Source organism: Colobus angolensis, unplaced genomic scaffold (genome assembly GCF_000951035.1).
Source record: "Colobus angolensis palliatus isolate OR3802 unplaced genomic scaffold, Cang.pa_1.0 Scaffold111, whole genome shotgun sequence".
Lineage (NCBI taxonomy): Eukaryota > Metazoa > Chordata > Mammalia > Primates > Cercopithecidae > Colobus > Colobus angolensis.
This window is the reverse complement of record NW_012112142.1, coordinates 7937546-7963296: the sequence shown is the minus strand read 5'-3', so window position 1 is coordinate 7963296 and position 25751 is coordinate 7937546. Positions and strand designations below refer to the sequence as shown.

Sequence of the window (25751 nt, the reverse complement as noted above, 5' to 3'; positions counted from 1 at the left end):
ATTGAGATGAAAGGCCTTTGGGTTGGAAGCATTTTAAAAGACAACAGTGTTTTAGGCTGAGAATTGTTTGAGCCCAGTTTATGACTAAGGCATTGCATAATAAAATATACATTTCTATTTGGTGCAACGTTATGTTTGGAATCTATAGTGTGTCAAATGGTATATTTTCTTGTCACTTTAGTAAACACTATAAAGCACACATTTCCAACATTTGAAATCAAACTTACAAACTTATAAGGAAAAAGCCAAACACTAAATCTATAATGTTTTATATTAAGCTGTTTATAAAAAATACTTTAACAAACTTATCTTCTACTTTTTACGGGGATAGTCACTTGATAAATAAATCAAACAGATTCTGAATGAAGATAACTGGCAATGCCAGGAATTAACCTGTCCTGTCCCCTTGAAGTCATGTCCAAAATGTCTTGTCCAGTATGGGAGTGAAGGTAAGGGGGCTGGGGAGGGGAAAGAGTTCCAATTGGGGTTTTACTTTATTGTATTTTTTTAAAGCCTTCAGAAACATTCCACCTAAGAGTTTCTGTTAGAAAATACTTCAGCAACAACCATCAAGTGTGCTGTCCCCTATGGCCATCTCCCATCCCTGATCTCCTCCTATCTCCCCTAAATGGTCGTCCTCTGACATTTCGATGGTACTGATAACCTTCATCCCGACTTCTGCTTGGCTGTCCTTTCCAGGACTCCTCACCTCTCACATGTTGATATCCACCCCTACCAGAATAGCCCCAATCACTTTTGTACTTCCTGCTTCCGTAAGTTTGATTATAGAACTGCTTAGATCTACCACTTCTCAAAATATTAGACACTTCGTTTTCATCTTCTGAACTCTCTTCTTTTGGTCTTTGCACTCTGCTATCCACAGAGTTGGCCCCAGGGCTGACCACATCAGCAGCAGTCTTGGGATCTTTTACTTTTTCTGTTTTTTCTTTCAGACTTTGAATGGTCCTTTTAGGTTCCAGTTCAACAGGCACAGTTTCTCTCTCTCTGTTTAGAATCTGAGTGGGAGGATGAGCCTTTCCCTCTGCTACAGGAGGGATGGAAGACAATGCCATATCTGCCTTTCGTGTCTGGGATGATTGCTCTGTCCGGCCTTCTTCCGGCTTATTGCTCACACTTGCTTCAGGGAGAGAATGTACATGTTCACTCCCGGCTTCTGGAAACTCATCTACTGTTGAAACTGAACCACAATCTTTAGACAGATCCAGATTTTCCAGAGACAGATCCAATTCTCCTTTCTCATCAGAGGGCAGGACAATATTCTGCCTCATTACTGGATTTTCTATGAATCCCTGAAAAGGGTACCCATACCAAACATGAGGAAAGAAAGGAGATGCAATAGGAACTGGGCCTAAGAATGGATTGGGTCCAAAAGATGGTTGGGGGAACATATTCTTGCCACTTAGTGACTCTTCATAATCAGCATGCAGAAGCTGCCCAGGGGTCTCAGATTCAAGATCAGCCTGGTAAGACAATTGTCCATGACTTTCGGACACCTGAGATGGAGGGATAACCAGAGGTGAAGAAAATGTCGGCGGTCCAATCTCTGGCTGTGGCATTTGACCATTAACACTGGCCTCAGTCTGCATAGGAAAGTGGGCGTCAGTACAGGTACAGTCACTTTCATTTTGAGCAGCAGGAGCCTCTTGGAACCAGGGATTATGAGGATAAACAGGGACAGGGACCTTTGGGTACATCCTGCAGGCTGCCAGGTAGGCCTGGTGCAGCGGGTACAGGTAAGAATGTGGGGCCCACATAGGACAACTGTATGCCTAAAGAGACACAAAACAGTTAAATAAACAAAAGAGGAAAAAAAAAGAGAGGTTTGGGTGCATATCAATCTACAAGTACTAGGCTCAAGGTAAGTTTCTCATGCCTACAAAGACCACATAATCTATAGTCCAAATCCTAAATCACTGTAATAACCAACATGAAAATGAATTACAAAATTCACTGCTTTAAGACTCCATTGCTTGCTCCTGTCCTAAAACCAATCTGAAGTCCTCATAAGTTGATAGGAGATAGTATTTCCATCACTGACTGTTTAGCTAGACCTGCATTCACATTCTGGCTCTACCACTAACTCACTGTGCCACCCCATGCAGGCCAGTTAACATCTGAATTTGTTTTACTGGGAAAATGCCAGTATGAGAGTAGATGATCTCCAATGTTAGGACTCCACAATTCTAGGAGCCCCCAAGAGTACTCCAAATATAAGGATTAAGTTAGACCTCTAATCAGGGAGGGATAATGTTGAAAATTAAATATTCCAAATCCTTCCTCTGCAAGATTTCAGCTAAAAACCAAAATATGAAGAAAGTATAACTGGTTAGCTAATTGGCTAATCAATTAAAATCAACATTAAATATAAAATTAACCAATTAATGCAGCAGATGGTAAAATAATCAAGTTTCTTTTTATGAAAGTGGTCAGCAGGCTAAGGTAGGGCACTTCATTTCATAGTTTGACTGTCTAAAACCCACAGAAACTAACGTAGGACAGGAGAAAACCTAACTTTAACAAGGACAGAGTTCTCCAACCTAAGAAAAGCTATTTCTAGACTGACCATTTCCCAAAGGATACCTCTGCTCTTCTAGTCAACAACCACACTATCTTATATAGGAGGATGTACACGTTATTTCCTTTGATCTTTTCAATAATGGAGGCAGGTGAAGAATATTACCCCCATTTCATAAATGAAAAAGTTAGGCCCAGATACACTACATGGCTTGCCCAGGGAAATTCAGCTATGGAGCAGAACTTCAAGCCTAGATTTGCATCTAATTAATTCCCAAGCGAGGGCATTTCCATTAGGCTGCCCAAAGATGAAGCTATGTCTTGAATATACTCACAGGTTAAGCCACCCCAGTCAAGAGAAAAAGCAAGTAAAACTGGAGCCTCTACTAGCACTAAAAACAAACGATATAGTACTGAAAATGCTGGTTTTTAAAATAATGAGATTTAGCAAATTTTAGGTTACTGACTGACAGGATAAGAGTTAACACTAGTAATAATTTAAAACAGTATTAATGAATAAACTGACTTTAACATGATAAAATGTAAATACCTTCACACCAAGATTGAAGAAGAATCGAAGAATATTCTTATCTAAAAATAAAGTAATCATTTGTTAAAATTATGTGTCTGCAGAGCTTTTATTTATCATCCTCATTAAATACATAGTTCTAAAGACAATTTTACCTACTATAGTTGTTTTCTCTAGCCTGTGATACAAAACATAGATAAAAAACGTAATATAACATAACATAAAAACAGGCTGTTACCAAAGGTTAATTCCAGATTCAATATGCTTTGTCTGTTAGCATGTAAATCCCAAAATGGCTTAGACTGAAATTTTTATCTTACTAAAACTGAATCTGGGTAAAGGACATTCAGGTGCTTTCTTTCTCAACTTTTCTGGGGGCTTAAAAATTAGGAAATGAAAATGTTGAGAATGGTAAAATCAACATAAAACCTAACTTATTAGCATCATTAGGATAATATTATTCCAAGTATTCATTTACCATGAGCCAGTTACCCATAGACACAAACATCAAACTACTAACTAATACAACAAAAACATTCACATAAATCCAGGTAAATAGCATATAGTAGTCATTGCATTACTCAGATTTACAGATATAAAATTTTGCAAACTAAAAATGAGGGAGGGGCAAATTCCTTAAAAATAAAGGGGGAAAGTAAATTTTAAAAGAATTTTTAAACAAAAATAAGACATTAAATATAGTACTTTAACAGCCACTACATACTATATTTGCTTTTCTCTGTAACTTTTTCATGGATGCATGTGTTAGTTCTGAAATGCAGACCCATGTTTAGGTATCTAATTAGTGAAATTATTATGATCTTAATTCAGAATGGTTTCAAGTCCGTTTATGTAAAAAACACAGAAGGAGGTATCATTACTAAGCATATTAGCATTAACAAGTATGCCAGAAACATTAAAAAAATTTTTTTCTGGGCCAGGTGCAGTGGCTCACGCCTGTAATCCCAGCACTTTGAGAGGCCGAGGCGGGCGGATCACAAGGTCAGGAGATGGAGACCATCCTGGCTAACACGGTGAAGCCCTGTCTCTACTAAAAAATACAAGAAACTTAGCCAGGCATGGTGGCAGGTGCCTGTAGTCCCAGCTACTCAGGAGGCTGAAATGGGAGAATCCCTTGAATCCAGGAGGCAGAGGTTGCAATGAGCCAAGATCGCACCACTGCACTCTAGCCTGGGCGACAGACAGAGACTCCGCCTCAAAAAGAAAAAAAATTCTAATACATTTTTCTAATAAATCAAGCTGAAACAAGAATGAATGACTAATAGCTAAACCTCTGCTGTCGTTCCGATCCTTGAGCTTACTAAGAAACCAGACCTCTGACCTCTACTTACATCTTTTCATTTCTTACTAAGCTTGTTTGGACTTTACAAAGTCAATTTGAACTTGGAGAAGGAGCTCACCTTTAGGTAGGTCCTCCCCAGTGTGACACAGTGAATAAGGTGGTACAATGGCTCGATCTCCCTTTTCATTACAAGGAAACCCAGGATAGAGTGGGTCTTGATAAAGGCTCAATGTCTGAGGCAAAGGCATCAAGGGCTGGTTAACTGCTTGTATTGACACAGGAACTGGAGAGGGTGTTAAATGAGCTTGGGATACAGCAGAATCAGGTCCAGTGGTCAAAGTCTGTGTCACTGACAAAACGGGAATTGGAGCAGGGACACCTACAAACAAGAAGAAAAGGAATCAAAAATGACAAAAGATGAAAATCTTTACAAATATGCTTACATTAACCTATAAAGAATGCTATATAACTGACATAGCCAATCTAAAGTAGTACCTTTTAATATCAACCAAGGGCCCTCCTGGACACAAAGAAGGAAATATGCCCAGGACACAAGCTCTGAGTCAATGTCTTCTAACAGTAGCTCTTGCAGGCACGTGTAAGACATGGGGCTGGTCAAGGGATTCATTAGGGGGCCATAAAGAGCTGGCCCACGAAGGAAGCATCAAACCGTGGTGCTAATTAGTGCTGAACAACCAAAGCAACCAGCTCAAACATCATGCTCCTGAGATTATGAGGGCATATGTCAGATGAATACAACACCAAATGAACATGGTCTTTCCACACTGGAAGCAGAGCAAAGCAGAGTATCACAGAAAGCTCTGTGAGGCTCCACATACCTAACCCTGCTCGGAGGTCAAACTTTCACTCAAGAATTTGAAGTCTCTGACTAGAAAGGTGTTTTGGCTGGCTAGATTTTCTAAACCCTTCTCTAACCTGTTGGTCCAAAAGTTGTAGGTTCACTTGGCCAGGCTGGCACAGTGGCTGGTAAAGAAGGCACCGCAGGAGTTAGATGTACCTCTGGAGAAACTAGAAGGGGAGCTGGATTTGACAAAGACACATGTTCTGCTGGCTTCTTCAAGAAGGGGGTGAATAGGGGAAGACAGAAAAAGACAAGAGGTCATTTTACTTTAACACTAATTCTAACCACCAGATACATACGGAGTTGCCTGCCTTTTATACAAATGAAGTACAAATAGCCCTTTATAGTCTTAGAAATGTAAGAGAAACACACAGACACTAAAGGTAACATGCAAACAAATTTGATCCTAACCAAGGGTTGCCTACCAACAAGGACTGTATTTTTTAATACAGATAGGGTTTCACCATGTTGCCCAGGCTAGTCTCAAAACTCTTGGGCTCAAGAGTTGGGCTCTACCCGCCTTGGCATCCCAAAGTCAAAGTGATGGAATTTCAGGCGTAAGCCACTGCACCTATCCACTAGCAGAGTTAAATACAACACAATACTTTTAAGGCAAGTGAGCAAAATCATTGAAATCTTGAAATTCATGATTATTTAGAAAAACTCCTCATACAACTATATGCTTCCTGGCATTTAACATTTAACTTTCTCTACTCTTGTATCAGGATCAAGAACTAAAATGTCTGCTAGAACACAGGTTCATCATGAAATTTGTAAATTGGTATTTTTTTAATGCAGATTTTTCAAATCTTTTCAACCAGTACATTCTCTCGCATCTGTGAAATAACTGATGCAGACAAGTCTTTTAAATTTTGAAATAAAGCAGAAATTCATAGTTTCCCTTCAAAAATCTAATTTTCAAGCAAATCTACCAAAGTAATACAAAGTATCAAATATAATGGTAACAAATATAAATATACTAAAAATCAATTAAAAGAATGGTCTCAATGTCCAGAAAATGGTGGTTATTTCTATAACATTCCATAAATATCAATAACATTCTAGACTAACATCAGAATACATCTAAAAATCATAACCACAGCCAAACTGTGATGCTAGAAAAAATTCTCCATTTCCCATACTGATGTCTTGTTGTTAAATGATCCTATATACAGAGCAAAGAAACCCAGAGAGTAGAGCATTCAATATTAAATGCAACAATATACTTACTTGTTCTGCAGGAGAAGGGCACTCTAACTTCTTTGACTTTGATGGTGACGAAACTGTTGCATATTTATCATCGGTAATATTCTTTGGAAGCAAAAAAAAAAACAAAAGTTTTGTATTTCAGAGACCCACATTCTGGAATAATTGATGGTTTCCTTTTATAATTCACCCAACCTGTATCTGACAGAACCCTCTCACCACTGAGTATTTTTTCCAATTATATCTTATCTTCAACAAGTAGGCTAACTTTGCCTGAACATCTTTATTATATTAAACTACTGGGCAGTTTTCATTGGGGGCAAGGCTTCAAACAGTATACTCTTCTCCTTTAAAAATATCACTCTAGAGGGACAGAGAATAAAAGCTACTTTCTAACAATTCAGGCAGGGCACCCTAATGTACCCTGAAGACATAATTTGTGAGTGACTTCTCAATCCCCATCATCTTTTCCCTGCTTTTCTACTTTCCTAATACACAGCTATAAAATTTTGATTTTCACCTTCTTCCACTTCTTCCTGCTGTACTATCACAGTATTAAGGAAAAAGAAAAGATGCAAGTAGTGTTTAAAACTTTTACCTCCAATGTGCTTGGTTCAGGCTTTTTATCCAACTGATTATGTCCATGAATAGAGTCTGCAGCAGATCAAGATTAAAAAAGACAGCATAAGCCACCAGTCATGTCTGAACACAGAACAACAAAATACGAAGATAGAAGAAGCCAAAAGTATTATTTGAACCACGTTTAGCCAGTGAAAATGTAGTTTTTAGAATAGCATTTAACATGCTTTAGCTTGAGTCAATGCTTCTCTACAACATTCAAAATATGTGACATTAGATAAACTACTTAACAACTTAAAAAGTGTTCCTTCCCAAATATATGGCACTAAGCCAGTCATCTAAAGAGATCTCTAGCATCTGCTTTCGAATGATGAGATAACTTACCTTTGTCTTTTCGTTCTTCTGTATCCATTCTCCGCCTGCTTCCTTTTCTATCACTTACATGTGATGATTTTCTCTGGACACATGGGTTGCTACTCTGAGAAGCTGACTGACTGACTGATGAGCTCTTTAAAATGAACAAAACCCAACATTTTGTGTTAAAGATTTACCCACAAATATACGAACAAATCCTGTATTTAATCTTATTCTTCATACTTCTAAAAATCCCAAAATTCACAGCCCTGTATTTTTGAACTGAAACTAAAGAAGATAGAATCTAGGGTCCATAATTAATTATACATCCTAGATTAATAGTCTTATCGCAAAGTCGAAAGGATTAAGCAATCAGATTTCAGCCCAGATTAGTAGACTTAATCTTCATATCCCTATTTCTAGGAAGCCACCCTGACCAAACCTTTACCCTACAACTTTTCTTTACAAAAACAACATCTTCTGTGCCAACCTTCCAGAAAAGTCATTGTAGTGCCATATTTTTTGGTGGGGAGTTGGGGAGAACGGAAGTGCAAATTAGCAAATACACTGCACTAGGATTCTTATCAATGAAATGCTTACTGACTGTCAGCAAATCACTTAAACTCTGCATGAGATCAGGGACTGAAATAAGTCAGGTTTTTAAGCTAAATTATCACTGAAGGTTCTAGGTTCCTGTTTTAGTATTCTAAATAAATGTTCCACACAGCTAAGAGGAGGATCTCGGTCTTCTCTAACAGGAGTTTTCTAGAAAACAAATTTGAGCCACTATCAAAAGCAATCAGTATTAAATTCCTTAGTCTAAAAATGATGAGTACGAAAGACCCCATTCTTAACAAGAAAGAAATTTCACAATCTGTACCCACATTACAGTAGTTGTACTTTTACAATTCACTAACTAAAAAATGCAAAAAGGTATGAATGCAAGCTTAAACAATTTGTAGTTATTTATATAATAACACATATGACATGAGAGATAAATGTACGCAGCACATAAACAATGCTTATTTATGTACGGATTTGGGCACTTCAATTATTCCTAAATGGATTTGGGCACTTCTTCCAATAATTCCTAAACTCCAATGCCTGTGCCAGATTAAACTGCTATTCCAGATCACCTGTTTTCACCTGAGTTCCTCCTCAAGTCTCCTAAGGAAGTCCACAGAGACCAGCAGACAGACCTCAGTGTGTGGGGCTTTAATGTTTTATACTGGTATACTGGGTAACCTCTCGTAACAGTCCATTATTTATTTAATCTACTCTAAAGAGAAAATGTGTCCAACCACCATTCTGGATCATAGGTCATTTGGGTACTACTTACCAAGATGTAAAAGACCACAGGCACAGACTCCCAGACATGAGAATGAATTAGGTAGCCCTCCTCTTTGCTGCCAACAAACCCACCTCAGAGAGCACATACTTCATTCTACATGAGATCAGTTTTCCCTTCTGACTTCCCAAAAAGAATTAAGAAACCTGAAGGTAGAGAACACTTCTTTTATCAGAGAAGCATCCATCACAGCCCAGTGACTGACACATGGAGAAAGGACAAAGCCTCAGGATGACATGTGCTATCACCTCCAACAGCAAACACCCTGAAAAACAGCTCTCAAAAAGGCTTCCTGATTTTACACATATATCTTGTAATGGATTAACTAAATCATGAACCTCTACTACACAGTACTTTTGCTAACAAATTAAACACGTTTTAGTTCAAAAGAAAACGCTGAACACTACAAGTGAACAAACCAGTTTACTTGCCTCAAGTCTATCAACCTTATAGTAATATTTCTAGGTCTAGAGAGATTACTAAACATGTGAAAAGGAAAAATGTGAAAAATGTGAAAAATATGTGATCTTTAAAGTATTTAAAGTTTAAAAATTAGTTTACCCTTGGGAACTATGGCTTAATCTAAAAACTGTATTAAGAGAAACTTCTAGACAATAACTTTTAAACTGTCTTTTCATACATACCGAAAGGGCTGGGAAAGCCTGTTCATCTCTGTTCTGAATCTCATAGAGTAAACGGGATTCTTCTATAGCTTGCTTCTCTCTGCGTTCTTCTGGGGAAAGGCCGAAATAGTTAGATTCTCGACTTGTGTGATCAAAATCCTCAACTCTTTCACGATCAGGTTTTCTGTCAAATAAAACATTCTTGTCAGATAAAAGAAAAAAAAAAAAGACAAACTGTACTGAGTACCTAAAATAAAATGATCTATTTTGCAATACAAACATTTTACTAATTTAGCTACACTGACATTTTAGAACATTTGGCAGCCTAGTTAATAAATGTTTAGCAAATGGAAGCTCCTGTAGCATTAGCCTACTTTACAGAGAGTCCAGAAGGCAAACTTAACAATGGGAGGTAGAGGGGAAAAGAAAAAAAAACTTATTTCCAAATGATACAAAAATTAGTGAGGTTTTTTCTTTTCATCAAGGAAGAAATGTGAGAACTGTATATACTTGTTATACCATATTCCAATATTTTCATTAAGAATTTATTCTCAAAGGGAAAATTATTAGTTTAGGTCTCAAAAGCATTCTCACTTTCTGTTCTAAGTAAAGGGGAATGGTCCAAAGGTCCAATAAGACAGAAGGACCATCTTCCCACTTGTTTATGACACCACCAAGGGAGATAGAGAGCTGAAAAAGAAAAACTAAAACATGTCAGGCTGGATACCAATTGCATAGATAAGACTGCTGTCGTTTCAACATAATTTTGGTCAAAAAAGGATGACAAGAAATTCATGAATAGAGTTTAGTACCCTATAATCCAACCCTAATGTATTATATGGCTTATAACTATTAAAGACAGTATGAATACTATTTCTATCATGTCTAACAGTTCTTCAAAAATGGAACATGAAAATCTAAAACCTGTAAGAAAAATACTTTGTCACAGTACAAAGAAATATTATCCTCCTCAACAGAGTAGAGCACTATGATGTCATCTGATTTTTTTTTACCGCTGAAATAAATAGCCATTTCACGTCCTTACACAGTCCCACTTACAATCACACTCGAATTACAATAGGACAGATGTCAACCCCAATGGTATTGATGAAAAAAGGGAGGGATAGAAAATCTGGACTCTCACTATTTTAGACTAATCCTTCCCAAATCCCAGTGGTAAAAAATTTTGAAGAGGACTCAGCAACTGTCAGGAGTCTCTGCCAAATTAGCACTACCTTGTCACCATTTCCTATCACCCCAAAAAAATGACCACTATTGTATGGTTTTCATCTCATCCTCAGAGAGAAGCTACCACAGTCTATTTTCATCTAGCTTGAAGATAGATATTCAGGCACAGTATTTCCTGGATAGCCACAGTATTTCCTGGATAGCCACATTAATGAAAGCATATATGGCAATCTTGCTTGGTTTTTGGTTATATTTTGTGTTTTCTCCACAGGAAGAGACAACTATCAATGAGGAAAAACTGGAAAAAGTAAGAGGCCATGAAGGTCTCATATCCAGCACTACAGTTCTCTTTTGCTCTATAACTAGAAGAAATTCAAAAGTGATGTGTTACAAATCAGAAATACAGTGAAGATGAACTGTACTGGGCTTAAATCAATTAGATTGTTAGCTATAAAATTCTAAAATCTGACTAGGTTTTTTAATGTTCTTACTTTAAATATTCAATAAAGTTTTTAAATTTGTTTTAATACATTAGTAAAATTCGCTCTCACACACAATGGAGAAGGCATACTAACCTAACAACAAACTGCATCTCACACACAATGGAGAAAGCATGCTAACCTAACAACAAACTGCAAATACCACTAGGTTCTAATGTAATTAGTCACAATGTCAAAAAATCTCTAAAGTTTCATGTTTGTGGTATTAATTATCACTGCCTTGTCACACATCATCAAGTATTTTTATATACCAAGTAACACATATAGCTAACATATATAAAAGGATCCTAATAAGATATGCTTCTCTATCTCATAGTATTAAAAATACTGTTGATTAGAGGCCGGGTGCCATGGCTCATGCCTGTAATCCCAGCACTTTCCGAGGCAGAGGCGGGCTGATCACCTAAAGTCAGGAGTTCAAGACCAGCCTGACCAACATGGTGAAACCTCATCTCTAATAAAAATACAAAATCAGCCAGGTGTGGTGGTGCACGCCTGTAATCCCAGCTACTCAGGAGGCTAAGGCATGGGAATCACTTGAACCCGGGAGACGGAGGATGCAGTGAGCCAAGATTGCGCCACTGCACTCAAGCCTGGGCAATAAGAGCGAAACTCTGTCTCAAAAAAAAAAAAAAAAAACTTGATTAAAAGTATTATTGGTACAAGACATCTGTCTGAGCACTGTACCAATTCACAAGCAATCAAACACCAGAAATACACTGGATTATAAACTCATAATAATTAGCCATTTTGTAGTCTATCTCTATTTTCTTTTTAAATCTTTAAATCACTAAAGAGTACCCTTGTGTTCAAGGAAAAATAATATTGCTTTTTCTATCAAAAAATGAGAATGTTATTAAACAATTAATTTCTGCCTATTACCTTTCCATAGTTACTTTCTATTTCTAGGTTTCCAAAGTTAACATTCAAAGTAAGTTAATATCTTAGATACTCTTTGTGCATTGAGTAAGCTACTACCAGAGGCTACTGGAGTTTGGTCAATGTCCAAACAAACTTCAGCCATAAACTAGTTGATTAGTGGCATAAATCCTGTTTGGGAGAGGTAATGTAATGGATTAGAATCATTAATATTTGTTATGGATTGAACTGTGCTTCTCAGAAAGGTATGTTCATGTTCCTAATCTCTAGTACCTGTGCACATGACCTTATTTAGAAATAGGGTCTTCTCAGATGTAATCAAGTAAAGATGAGGTCGTACTGAATAGGGTAGGACCTAAACCCAGTATGACTAATGTCCTTATGAGAAAAGACAGACAGAGACATATGGGGAGAACACCATGCGATGATGGAAGCAGAGAATGGAGTGATGCACTTACAAGCCAAGGAACCTCAAGGACTGCAGTTAACTCCAGAAGTAGGAGGCAAGCATAGAACAGATTCTCCCCTAGAGCCTTCAGAGAGACCATGGCCCTGGCAACAACTTGATTTCAGACTTCTAGCAACCAGAAGTGTGAAACAATATAATTTCTGTTGTTTTAAGATGACCAATTTATGGTATTTTGCTACAACAGCACCAAGAAACTAAAATAGTATTGATAAATGTCAGCTTATAGTATTTGATAAATGTCAGCTTAAGAACTACAATTCTGTCTTGAAGATGCTACATAAAACATATTTTTTTATTTCCTTTCTTTTTAAGACAAGCCAACTACAGTAGTGAGAAAAGGTGAAAGAGTAGAACACGGAGTTTGATCTGTAACTGACTGTGAACAATCAACTGAGATAACTCATGACCTTCACACCAGCCTATATATCTTCAGTGACAAAATGTTAAGTGCATTCACAAAAAAGGTAACATCCAAATGCCAGATATAAAGGAACTAAAGACCAGAGGGTTAGCAAACACATAAGCTGATGCTACAGCAATTCGGGCAATTGAGAAGGTGCTTTGATGGGAAAAGTACTTGTCATAGTTACCTATGAAGACTCCACAGGAAACACAGTCATATTTGCATGATAAAGACGGCTTCAACATAAGACACAGCCTCTCAAATAAAGCTCTTGCAAAGGGTTATAAAGTTACTCAACAGAAAGTGTAGACTAGGGAAAAATTAAAACCCACATAGCACAGGAAAATTGTGATCCTCAAAGTTCATCTGTCTCTGGATACTTAGAATGTTGATATTTACAATTTCACAGACCTAAAATTGTAGCCCCATTCAGTATTAAGAGACATTACCACAATCAAAACTTATCAAAGTAAACAAACAATTTTGGGCTGCTTTAAGTTCCTGTACAAATGGGAGTATCCTCACCTCTCAAGGAAATAGAAATGCAATCTGGAATCCAGTATTTACCATATTACAAGCCACCAGAAAATTAAGTGCCAGAATAGCATTGGGCTAGAATAAGATCTCCCAAACCATTTGAAAAAATACTAAAAAATAAAGGTCTTTCTATATATACTTCCTTGCTTTGTTTGAAGAAAATTATAAAGAATTGAGATCCTCACATGATGTTTTATCCAAAATGCTCTTAATACTAATGTAGGGACAATTATATGAATACAAAGTTATAATTATTTAAATGCATATAATGCAGCAAATACAACAAATGCCTCTTACTTGATTTCTATACTGTTCTTGCATTCAAGGTTACCTTATGATCTGTGAAGGTGTCCGGCTAAGATTTTTGTGCTCACTGGAGAATTTCTGAGACTGTGACCCTGAAGAATGACTAGAGAACGCATGTTGTCTTACTCCTGAAGGATGCTGCAGTCGAGGAGGTAGTGCTGATGGGGCTTTTATTGGCTTGCTTGGATTCTTTGGCCCTCTGTAATCCGTATCTGTGATAAGAACCCAAAAGTACATCATAATATTCACATTATAAACAATCCCAAGTACCATCATCCCAATCCCAAAGGAATGATAGCCTGATGTGCTCCTACCAGAATGGAAATTTTGTCCAGAAGTGGAAGGTTTTTTCATCTTCTTCCCTGACACTGTGTTCCAGCTTTCTGGGGGAGGTGCCTTGAGGTTTTTTGATGTGTGCCTTCAAAGGGGAAAAGACTTGTGATAGCTTAAAATACCCTAGTAAGAATACTTAAATATTCTGCATATTTATTTTCAGCTTATATAAGAATTTCTAGTTTTATTTCTTACATTAAAATAAATTAGAATTAAGGTACAAACAGCATTTACCAATCCAGATGTAATTCTAATCAAATAAAATGGTATTAATCAAAAGTATATTTTCTAATTTAAAAAAAAGAGGGCTAAATCACAATCTAAGCAAAAGTTAAATACAGAATGACTTATTCTTTTAGACAGGATAATGGTACTGTAGTTAAGGCAGGGAAGGAAGTCTTTATTCTGTTAGAGAAACATATAAACATCACTGGAGAAATCGTGTGATGTTTGCATTACCTTCAGAATATGCCAATTTCATTTTCATTTTTTAAAAACGTATTCGCCTGTAGTCCCAGCTACTCAGGAGGCTGAGAATGGCGTGAACCCGGGAGGCGGAGCTTACAGTGAGCCGAGATCCGGCCACTGCACTCCAGCCTGGGCGACAGAGCGAGACTCCGTCTCAAAAAAAAACAAAAAACAAAATAAAAACGTATTAGGGAAAATAGATTAGAAAATATTGCCTAGGCCGGGTGAGGCAGCTCATGCCTGTAATCCCAGCACTCTGGGAGGCTGAAGTGGGCGCATCACAAGGTCAGGGGTTCAAGACCAGCCTGGCCAACATGGTCAAACCCTGTCTCTATTAAAGATACAAAAGATTAGCCGGACATAGTGACACATGCCTGTAATCTAAGCTACTTGGGAGGCTGAGGCAGGAGAATCACTTGAACCCGGAAAGCAGAGGTTGCAGTGAGCCTAAATTGTACCACTGCACTCCAGCCTGGGTGACAGGAAAGACTATGTCTCAAAAAAAATTAAAAAATTGGTCAAAATGCTGTGAGTTGCTAAAAATGGGTGTTGAGTTATACTGGGATTCAAAAACTGTGCTGTTGGTTATATTGGGGATCTATTCTTAATTTGTGTATGTTCAAATTTTTCCACAGTAAAGTTTAAGGTATGACTTACTACCTTTTTCTCTAATAAAGCCCAGCAGCAACTGAAACAAAGGTGCTCTAAAATAACACTGTATAAGGTAAGCCAACAATATTTTGCTATTCCATCTGACAAACACTGACTGAACACTAACTACACACAATGCAGTACTGAATGAACTTAAAATGAATCCCTCCAAAGCTCCCATATTACGATCTAGTCAATTTCTTAAACTGCCTTTGTGCACACAATGGTACATTTTAAACAGTAAGCAACAATCTTCATTTAAAGTTTGACAATGTGCAAAATACTAAATTTGCACATTTAGTGTTTTTCTAGAGGTCAGAACAAATGTACTTTCCTTTTTAGACGAAGTCTAGCTCTGTTACCAGGCTGGAGAGCAGAGGCACGATCTCAGCTCACTGCAACCTCTGCCTCCCTGGTTCAAGCGATTCTCCTCCCTCAGCCTCTCAAGTAGCTGGGATTTACAGGCACACGCTGCCACGCCCAGCTAATTTTTATATTTTTAGTAGAGACGGGGTTTCACCACGTTGGCCAGGATGGTCTCCATCTCCTGACCTCGTGATCCGCCCATCTTGGCCTCCCAAAGTGCTGGGATTACAGGCATGAGCCACGGCCCCTGGCCCCCAAATACACTTTCTATACATGGGCAATATCTTTCATTGAATTTGCAAATATAGAAAGCCATTTTAAAATGCTCATGGTTAGGCTAAATGGAAGAGGCAGTAAATGCCTTAGCTGAAGAGTAGTACATACTTCTTTCCCAGTTCTTCAACCAAAACTGGTCCATTCTCAGAATGAACTCCTTGAACATCTGCATTCAAAAATTTTCCATTGTGATCCAACCTCACCTGTTAAAAATTCCAAAAATGAAAAGGAAAAAAAAAAAATCAGTCACCTGCTTCCTTTGCATCAATCAGTTTTTTGCGTTTGTTTGTTTGTTTTGTTTGTTTGAGACAGGGTCTCGCTCTGTCACCCAGGCTGAAGTGCAGAGGTGCAACCTTGGCTCACTGCAACCTCCACCTCCCCAGTTCAAGCCTGGGATTCTCCTGTCTCAGCCTCCCAAGTAGCTGGGATCACAGGTGCATGCCACCACACTCGGCTACATTTATTTTGTTTTGTTCTGTTTGTATTTTCAGTAGAGACAGTGTTTCACCGTGTTGGCCCATCTGGTCTCGAACTCCTGACCTCAACTGATCCACCTGCCTCGGCCTCCCAAAGTGCTGAGATTACAGGCATGAGCCACCACACCCAGATTTTAAAATTTTGTCTTTAATTAAACAGAAAATAAAGTTTATCAGTAAAAACAAAGTAAGTCCAAAAAGGTCTACAATAAAATCCATCTCCTTAACTTCCCAGACCTCCATATCTCCCACCTAAAAGAAAGAAAATCTTTTCTTCTTTGTCCCTCTCAATTATTTTCTAAACTGATTTTCTAAATTGTTCAAAAAGTAGGAGCACAATGTTAAGGCTCTAAACGAAAGAGGCAACATGCCCTGGTTCTGAAGGCAGGGCTATGGTCTCACATACCCCAGGCTTCCAGGTATGGCTTTTCCACTTGCCAGCAATATGACCATGGGCAAGTTATTTTTCTCTCCTTTCAGTTTCCTCATAATGCAAAATGGAGCTAATAATAGTACCTACGTCACAGAACTCATGGAGATGGAATGAGGGTGCACAGGATACACATAAGAGATACCAACTTGCACACAGCAACCACTCTAAAAGTGAGAGCAACTATTATTACAATTATTATCTTCCCATTTTTCCTATGTTAAAAATGTGCAACTGTGAGTTTTATCCCTAAAAATAGATCCATTAACTGTTCTCTTACAATTAATATTACGCAATTATAAATCCTTGATAAAAGAGGAAATAAGCCTAAGTTTTCTTCCTATTGTTAAATTGCCCACACTGAACTGTGTACCTGCCAAGTACACAATACAGTACAATGTTTTAAGCAACCTCCCACTTTTAGTAGTAAACCAAAGTCCTCAAGCTGATATTTCATTCTTCATCAATGACAAGACATTTTTCCTTCAAAAGTTTCACAATAAAAAAAGTCTTTTCTGAACTTAGTTCTAATCAAAAGTTTAAACTACATCTTACACACTTGAGTAAACAAAGTCACCTTAGAGTCATCTCAGTTTGTTAAAATTTTATCCAAATTACCCAATGACCATGTCATCCAAATAAAATGGTCAAGCAGTACAGATGGAAATAAAATACTCTAAAAAGGAAAAAAACAAAAGCATGTGCTTTACCATTTACTTTATCAAAAGCACCTACTTTACCAAAAGCAATTTCAACCTCAAAGGAAATATGCTTGACTTAAAATAACATGACTTTAGTGATACAGCATAAGCCACCTTCTCTTCTCTGTCGAGAAGGGTGAGGAGACAGACCTTTAAACCCTGGATTTAATCTAGTTTGTTCTCTTTCAAGTTTTCCCAATCAATGTAGTAAAAGCTTCCACAATTCCCTTCTACAATTAGAGCAGATTTATGACAATCCCATAAGGCAGTACCTGAATGAATCATGTTCTCTTTTTCCTCACCTTTAAATACCCCAGAACGAGAACTATTAAAGGTTCTTAAGATAAAATCCTGGGTAATCAGATGACTTCACATAAGCCAATTTATCATAAAGTAAATGTTTCCTCCGTAAGTCAAATATAAATGTTTGCCAATGGCTGTTTTAAAGTAGTTTTTTAAAAGGCAACATTTTTTGATGGAAATAATTTCTGATGAGAATTAACTTCCATATAACATTTTTTGTGTATGTGGTTTTGTTTTTGTTTTTGAAATAGCAATATTTTTCCATAAACAAGGAACAAAAAACAAGAAGAGACCTTGTAAATTATCTTACCTAGGATTTCTTCTGCCTAAGCATTACTGACACTTTGGACTACGTATTCTTTGTTGGAGGGAGATGAGGGAGGCTGTCCTGTGCACTGTCGAGTATTTGGCCACAGCTTTGGCCTCTACCCACTAGATGTCAGTAGCACCCTCCCAGTTGTGACAGTAAAAATTTCTCGACACTGCTGAATGTTCAGTGGGGGTGAGGGGACTGGGGGGCGAGTGAGGGGGTTAACCACTAGATTAAGAAACACTGATTTTAATCCAACTTTCCCCTTTTAACAATCAGCTACTCAAACCCAGGGCAGCTGCTTATTCAAATTAATTGGCAAAAAATTCTCTGTGGTTCACTTTCCTTCCTCAGTCCAACAGTAAACATTATGTATCAACATGATCCAAGATGATTTTCATAAACAAAACTAAATGACCTATAGTCAATTTTGAATCAATTTAAGTCAATTTTAACAAAAAAACCTCAATATCTGAAATGTTATTATCGTTACTTCTTTGAACCAAGTAACACCAAAGGCTGAACTGTTTCTAAAGATCATGTGATGGAATGCCACAGTTTCAGATACGTACAATTTTAACAATGTATTCAAATGAGTCAAAAAGCTAAATACTTGTAAACTACTAAAATGTATATACATGATAAATATATTCTGAAATCCCAAATTAACAACATATTCACACCTCAGTTGTTTTCTCGGTTCGTATTAGAAAAAGCAAGGTTTCAAGCAAAATCTCTTATTTTACATAAGTCACTTACTTGACATTTGTCTCCAACTTCATACTGTAAGCCAGCAGCAATGGAATAATCACGTTTTTGCTGAGCTGTTAAAAAAAAAAAAGGTCAGTATAATATAAAGTTGACTTATTTTCAAGTGCTACAAAGCAAATTTATGGAAAATGCAGATTTTTAACTCACCTTGTTTAGACTTCAGCCAAATTTCATATTCCACATTTCTATAGACTGCAGGATTGAGTGACTTAAGAACCTTTCTAGACAAAGGCAGGCTAGTAGAGTTCCCATTGTTCTTCAGCTGCTAAATAAACAAAGTCAGGAAGTCCAATCAACACGGGTCTTTTAAAACATTTTTGTTTGAGATACACGTAAAACTAAAGTCAAATGAAGAAAAGAAACTTCAAAAAACTAGGAAGCCACCAAATCAATTTCTTAGATGATCCTGACTTGACTGAAACGTACCAGAAAAAAGAAAAAAAATTAAGATTTTAATGTATATGCTTTCTTATATTAAAGAGCTAGTTTTAAAACTTTTAAAAAAAATACCTCATTGCCTGACAAAGGTTTAAATCCATTCACATCAGCAGCAGCACCAGTTTTACTCCTACAAAGAAAGATAACCATAATTAGGGGCAGAAAAAAGGTATTTGCATGTAATTACCTTCTAACCTCATTTAAAAGTCTTCAAAGTCAGAACTATGCTCCAAAAAGTCAGAGCTATATTCCAGTGAGCTCATACAAGTTTTGGTATAAATGTATCTATATATAAAAGGGTATATGTATGTAAACGTATATATATATAAGATAGAAGTCAAAGACAACAGTAATTCTAACTGGCTCAGTGATCAGTAAGAGAACAGAAATAAACTGTGAAATTTGGGTGGGTAGAATAATTGAATTTACTCACGTGTATATTGAAAGCAAGTTTTTACATTGTTTTGTAAATTCAATATACCAGTTTATTTCAATATACCCATTTAAAAAAAAAATCCATTTACAACAAAATTATCTATAGGCAGATTCGACAACCCGTTTATTAAAAACACTCTCCATCAGCTGGGTGCGGTGGCTCACGCCTGCAATCCCAGGACTTTGGGAGGCAGAAGCAGGCAGATCACCTGAGTTGGAGGGTTCAAGACCAGCCTGACCAACATGGAGAAACCTCGTCTCTACTAAAAATACAAAATTAGCTGGGCATGGTGGCGTGTGCTTATAATCCTAGCTACTCGGGAGACTGAGGCAGGAGAATCGCTTGAACCCGGGGGGAGGAGGCTGCAGTGAGCCGAGTTCACACCACGGCACTCCAGCCCGGGGAAACAAGAGCGAAACTCCATCTCAAAAAAAAAAAAAAATACGTCAAATAATGTTCAGCACAATGAAAGCACCATCATCAGCCCTTTAAATTCACTGTCGCATACATACCTACACATTCATATACTCAGTAACTAACTTGAGTGTCTACTATGTGCCATGCACTGTACACAGCTGGCCCTTGAACAACACAGGTTTGAACTGTGCAGTTCCACTTACACACAGCTTTTTTTCCAACCAAAAGCAGATCGAAAATACAGTATTCTTCGGATGTGACACCCAAGTACACAGAGGGCCAGCTTTTCATATAAACAGATTCACAGGGCCCGTGGCAGGACGTGAATATGTGCAGACTGTGGTATACTCAAGAGTCCCAAATCCCCTGGTATACACCAAGGGATGACTGTATTATTAGGTGCTGAGGTCTAGCATTTAAGTGAACAAAAACTCTGCCTACATGAAATGTACAATCTGGTGACAACAGATAAAAACTAGTAAGTAATGAGTATGTTAAATGCTGATAATTGCTATAAGGAAAAAAAAATAAGTAGGCAAAAATGAGTGTTGAGATGTAGGCTGATACAGTTTAGCTTTGTGCCCCCACCCAAAATCTCATCCTGAATTGTAATACTCCCCACATATCAACGGCAAGACCAGGTGGAGATAATTGAATCATGGGTGGTTCCCCCACGCTGCTCTCATGATCGTGAGTTCTCACAAGATCTGATGGTTTTACAAAAACGAGGCCACAGTGCCTCAGGCCTGTAATCCCAGCACTTTCGGAGGCCGAGGTGGTCAGATCACCTGAGTTCGGGAGTTCGAGACCAACCTGACCAACATAGAGGAAACCCCATCTCTACTAAAAATACAAAATTAGCCGGGCTGGTGGCACATGCCTGTAATCCCAGCTACTCAGGAGGCTGAGGCAGGAGAATCGCTTGAACCCAGGAGGAGGAGGGTGCAGTCAGCCAAGATCACACCATTACACTCCAGCCTGGGCAACCAGAGCAAAACTCCGTCTCAAAAAAAAAAAAAAAAAAAAGAAATTTTAATAATGCAATGTAAAGGTAATCCACATTCCAAGGACAAGAGTGCGGTATAAAAAGAAAAACTAAACACAATAGTGAACACATCTTCTTATACACCTATTCTACCATCTCCGGTAAACTTCTCCAGCTTACTAGCCCCTACTCTATACTTCATTTGCCAAATGCCATATAAGACCCAGTTGTTTCTAATACCATTACCACCACCAGCAACCAAAGGGCACGTGCTGGATGTGCTAGAAGTCCCCCAACCCCAATCACAGGTAGTAAGTTGTAACAAGCTAGTCATTCTCTCTTCCAATGCCCCCATGCTCAATGACATGGTGCTCAGAGAGAACCATAGAGCAAAATTTCTATCTATGCAAAGTCAGTCCACTCTAGAATTAAATTTACAATGGCAGACACTGATTCAAGTTAGAAAGAAATGGTGGCCAAATTTTCAATCAGGTTCAGAAAATTTTAATTCAATAAATACTTGTAATTACAAATCAAGAGATATACATATATTTTAAGTTATTTTTATAATAAAGAATTAGATAGCCTAAGGCTTAAGTTCCATTTATATTTCTAGTGTCACAGAGTGTAACATACCAAGTACAATCCTTTCATACTCTCATACAACAATATATACTTTTAGTTTCAATAAGAATACAATAGGGTTGGTTCTTATAAAAGAGTAAACATCCTAATATAATATCCTAATATAAACATCCAAACAGTCCCATAATAGAAATTAGGTAAAAATAGTGGCAAGGATAAAGAAACTTCAGCAGACGGCTGTATTTTATGAATACCATTAACACCTCAATATATCTTATGCAAAGACATTTACTGAAATGTAAAGACATTTACTTAAATGTTTCCTTGTATGGCACTAGAAAAATATTTTAGGATTTCATTCTTACTTGCAACTGTCATCCTCTGAATCTGATATTTCACTGTTGTCTTCATCAGCTACTTCCAACGTGTCTAGTCCCATCACAATTTTACTAACATCAGTTTTAAATACCTTCTCATACAGCAATTCATAAAGGAGAGCTGCAATTAATGACAGACAGATATTCCAACATTAACTATAGGGAGTTTTTTAAAAACAGGAACAGACCGTAACATTGTAACTTTCTATTGCTCAGGCTTTTAAAATCCTGACTAGATACCTGCTAAACCTTATGGTCAATAACACAATTTAATCAGAAAGTTACCCAGGGTACAACTAAAATTTCTGTAAGTGCAGTTAAGTAGTTTAAAATAATCACAAAAGACAGTGCCATTTTAAAAACTAACACCATCACAAAAAGGTACAACTGTGAAACAAGTAGGACAATAGGAAAAGCCAAAACACACACACTGAGCAATTATTACTACTACATTCCACACACTGTGCACCTCTATATATCCTTACGTTTAATCCCAGCACAGTGAAGCATTATTCTGATTGTACAGATAAGGAAACTGAGACTTAAGTATGTCATACAACATGCCCAATCTTAAGAGATTTGGATGAAAAACAGTAAGAAGCATTAAGATTGCTAGAAAGAGGAATATAGTACATACTAGCTGACAATTCAGAAGACTTGGATGCTAGTCTAAGCTTTCCCACTAATTGTACCCTTGGACAAGCACTTCTCAGGTTTCCATAGAAAAAGAGGATGTTTGACTACATAACCTAGCTCCAGATTTTAATTTCACATAAGCAACTAAAAAAAAAAGCTGTTACAAAATATATTCTCAGCAGCTACTGAATGAAAGCAGCATATTTAGACAACTCTGTTGCTTTAAATAAAGTAAAATTTTAAAACTCCAGTCTCAAATATAGGGAAATATATTTTAACAAAAATTCAAAAATACATGGATTTTAGGATTCTCATTTGGTTTTATTACGATGAGCTTTAAGAAAACAAATGTACTAAGAATTCACCAACAATGGGGCCAGGTGTGGAGGCTCACACCTGTAATTCCAACACTTTGGGAGGCCAAGGCAGGCAGATCACTGGAGGTCAGGAGTTCGAGACCAGCCTGGCCAACACGGTGAAACCCTGTCTCTACTAAAAATACACAAATTAGCAAAGTGTGGTGGTGCACATCTGTAATTACAGCTACTCAAGAGGCTGAGGCAGGAGAATCGCTCGAACCCAGAAACCAGTGGTTGCAGTGAACTGAAATCATGCCATTGCACTCCAGTCTGGGCGACAGAGCGAGACCCTGTCTTAAAAAAACAGCAAAAGGCCGGGTGTGGTAGGGCTCACGCCTGTAATCCCAGCACTTTGGGAGGCTAAGGCGGGCAGATCAGTTGAGGCCAGGAGTTCAAAACCAGCCTGGTCAAGATGGTGAAACTCCATCTCTACTAAAAATACAAAAATTAGCCAGACGTGGTGGCGTGCACCTGTAATCCAAGCTACTTGGGAGGCTGAGGCAGGAGAACAGCTTAAACCCAGGAGGCGGAAGTTGCAGTGAGCGGAGACTGAGCCACTGCACTAGGCGACAGAGCGAGACTCTATCTCAAAAAAAAAAGTAGCAACAACAACAAAAAAAACATTGGGTGTCCACCTCTAAATGAGTTCCCACAGAGACTTCCTCTTATAGACCATCTTTCTTCCACATTCCAGTAACAGGAGTTACAGCCCTTATATCACCCAAACCACAGGCACTTAGAAGCACAGGAAAGACAAGCTGTAGGAGCTGTCTTTCCCAGAGCTGTTTAATGTCCAGATTGTGACTAGCTAGGAGAGAGAGAAGACATAGCCCAGGGTACAGAAGCTATACCTTCATACCTTACAATGGATTAATTTTTTTAAATAGTGTATTGCATATATCTTTACTGGTTACCACTAGCTTAAGAGCAGAGGAAAAAGCTGTCACAAGCCCAGTACCACTGCTTTGTATGACTGATTTGTGCTTTGCCAGTAGATGATATAAAATAAACTGGTAGGAAGGGTCACTGCTCTTCTATAGCAGGGATTCTCAAAGAGAAGGAGGACAAGGGGAATTCATACGCCCAAGAAACATTTGGCAAAATCTGGAGATATTATTAGTTGTCACAAAGGGAGAGAGTGTGTGTTACTGCCATCCACTAGCTAGAAGCCAAGGATGGTACTTAACATCCCTGAAGTTCACAAGAGAGCCCTACAACAGAGGATTATCCGGCCCAAAATATCAATAGTGCCAAGGTTCAAAATGCTGCCCTGGAGCCAAATACAATCAAATGTTTGATTTGCTCAGTCACTTGGATTTTCAAGCTATACACTAACAGTTTTTAAAATGCATATAAATCTTTATTACTGAAATTATTGCAGGAAAAAACAGTCGGTATTTACAAGTCAAACTCTAGCCACAAGCTCCCTTTCCTCCAATTTCTGTTTTGTTTTGTTTGAGTTTGAAACAAGGTCTCACTCTGTTGCCCAAGCTGGAGTGTAGTGGCACAATCATAGCTCACTGCAGCCTTGACTTCCTGAGCTCAAGTGATCCTCCCACCTCAGCCTCCCAAGTAGTTGGGAAAACAGGCATGTGCCACCATGCCCAGCTACCTTTCCTCCTACTGCAACACGTTTTTATTACAATATTAATACTCTTGGTAATTTAAGGTTCTAGGACATAACTTTCATATCACAATAGAATTATTTGTTCTGATTTGTTTATATTAAGACTTTATAAGTTCAGGAATATAATTTCCCATATAAACACAAGGTGATACTTACACTGACACATAGCAGAGCTTTCTTTATACTTTATGGGATACACAATATCATAGTGATTTCCATTTGAAAAACACAGTAATACCTGAAAGGGAAAAATAAAAGAAACATTTCAGCCCCTCGTATATATGACATTTACATAGCAACGTACGTCTCCAATGCCTCTGAATTACTAGATCATTTCCAAACAGACAGTGAGTATTTTAGGAGTAACCTAAAGCTTCAATATTGTCAAGCTACAGTACATCCATATGTTGAAATGTTATATAAGCATTGATCAAAAAATTCAAAATGATTTCTGGAAATGTTTACAGGATCACAAAAAAATAAAAATAATATATGAAAACATGCTTTCAACTACTTAAAGAAGAAAATTAAGACACTGTAAGAAAATATTTGAAAACCTTATTAATGCTAACCTCTAACAAGCAAAATTTTCTAACAAGCAAAATCAAAGATAAATTTCTTTGTATAAGTGATTTTCTAAATCATCAGATACACAAAGAAAAATGCGCATTTTGTTTAGAATATAATAATACATTTCAAAATTTGTTTTGAAAAAGTCAGATCCCTTAAAACATCCCAGAAACCCCAAAACTCTTCTAACAGTAGTATTTTACTTAATTACCCTCTAACTTACCACCACTAGAATGGTGGAACACAAGTCACTTCAATTTGGCCTTCATGACTCCAAAATAGCTACTTAAGACACAAAGTCTCTTATAATAAGTTAGATCATCTTTCTTTCTAGGCTTCACAAAATTTTTCAGTTGCTTCTGCTTTATGACAGATAATGCAACGACACCCTTGTGAGTAAAATTTACAACAGGGAAATATATATGATTACTAAAGTATTCCTGGATGTAATGGCAGAACCTATTTTCACAAGTTATTTTAGTACTTAATGTTTACACTGACAAAAAACTAATAACACTCTAATTCATCGTATATATTAATGTCTCATTTCTTTTCAGTGTTTCTACTAAAATGTTATAAAAGGGTTAAAAACAGTAATTTGTGGGAGCAAAAAAA

The 25751-nt window shown here is 37.5% G+C and overlaps 1 protein-coding gene across 1 annotated transcript; it reads right to left on the bottom strand.

The window, feature by feature from the left end:
• Positions 1 to 264: 264 nt before the first annotated feature.
• OTUD4 (OTU deubiquitinase 4) lies at positions 265 to 24822 on the bottom strand (the record flags this gene model as incomplete). Its single annotated transcript, XM_011957335.1, has 16 exons — positions 265 to 1790; positions 3086 to 3126; positions 4486 to 4746; positions 5304 to 5442; positions 6460 to 6540; positions 7034 to 7089; positions 7399 to 7522; positions 9361 to 9523; positions 13647 to 13833; positions 13936 to 14039; positions 15824 to 15918; positions 18695 to 18759; positions 18854 to 18971; positions 19217 to 19274; positions 21933 to 22065; positions 24723 to 24822. Coding segments are annotated over 16 exons (2946 nt in total), but the record flags the coding sequence as incomplete, so codon positions are not given.
• Between the last annotated feature and the right edge of the window lie 929 nt (positions 24823 to 25751).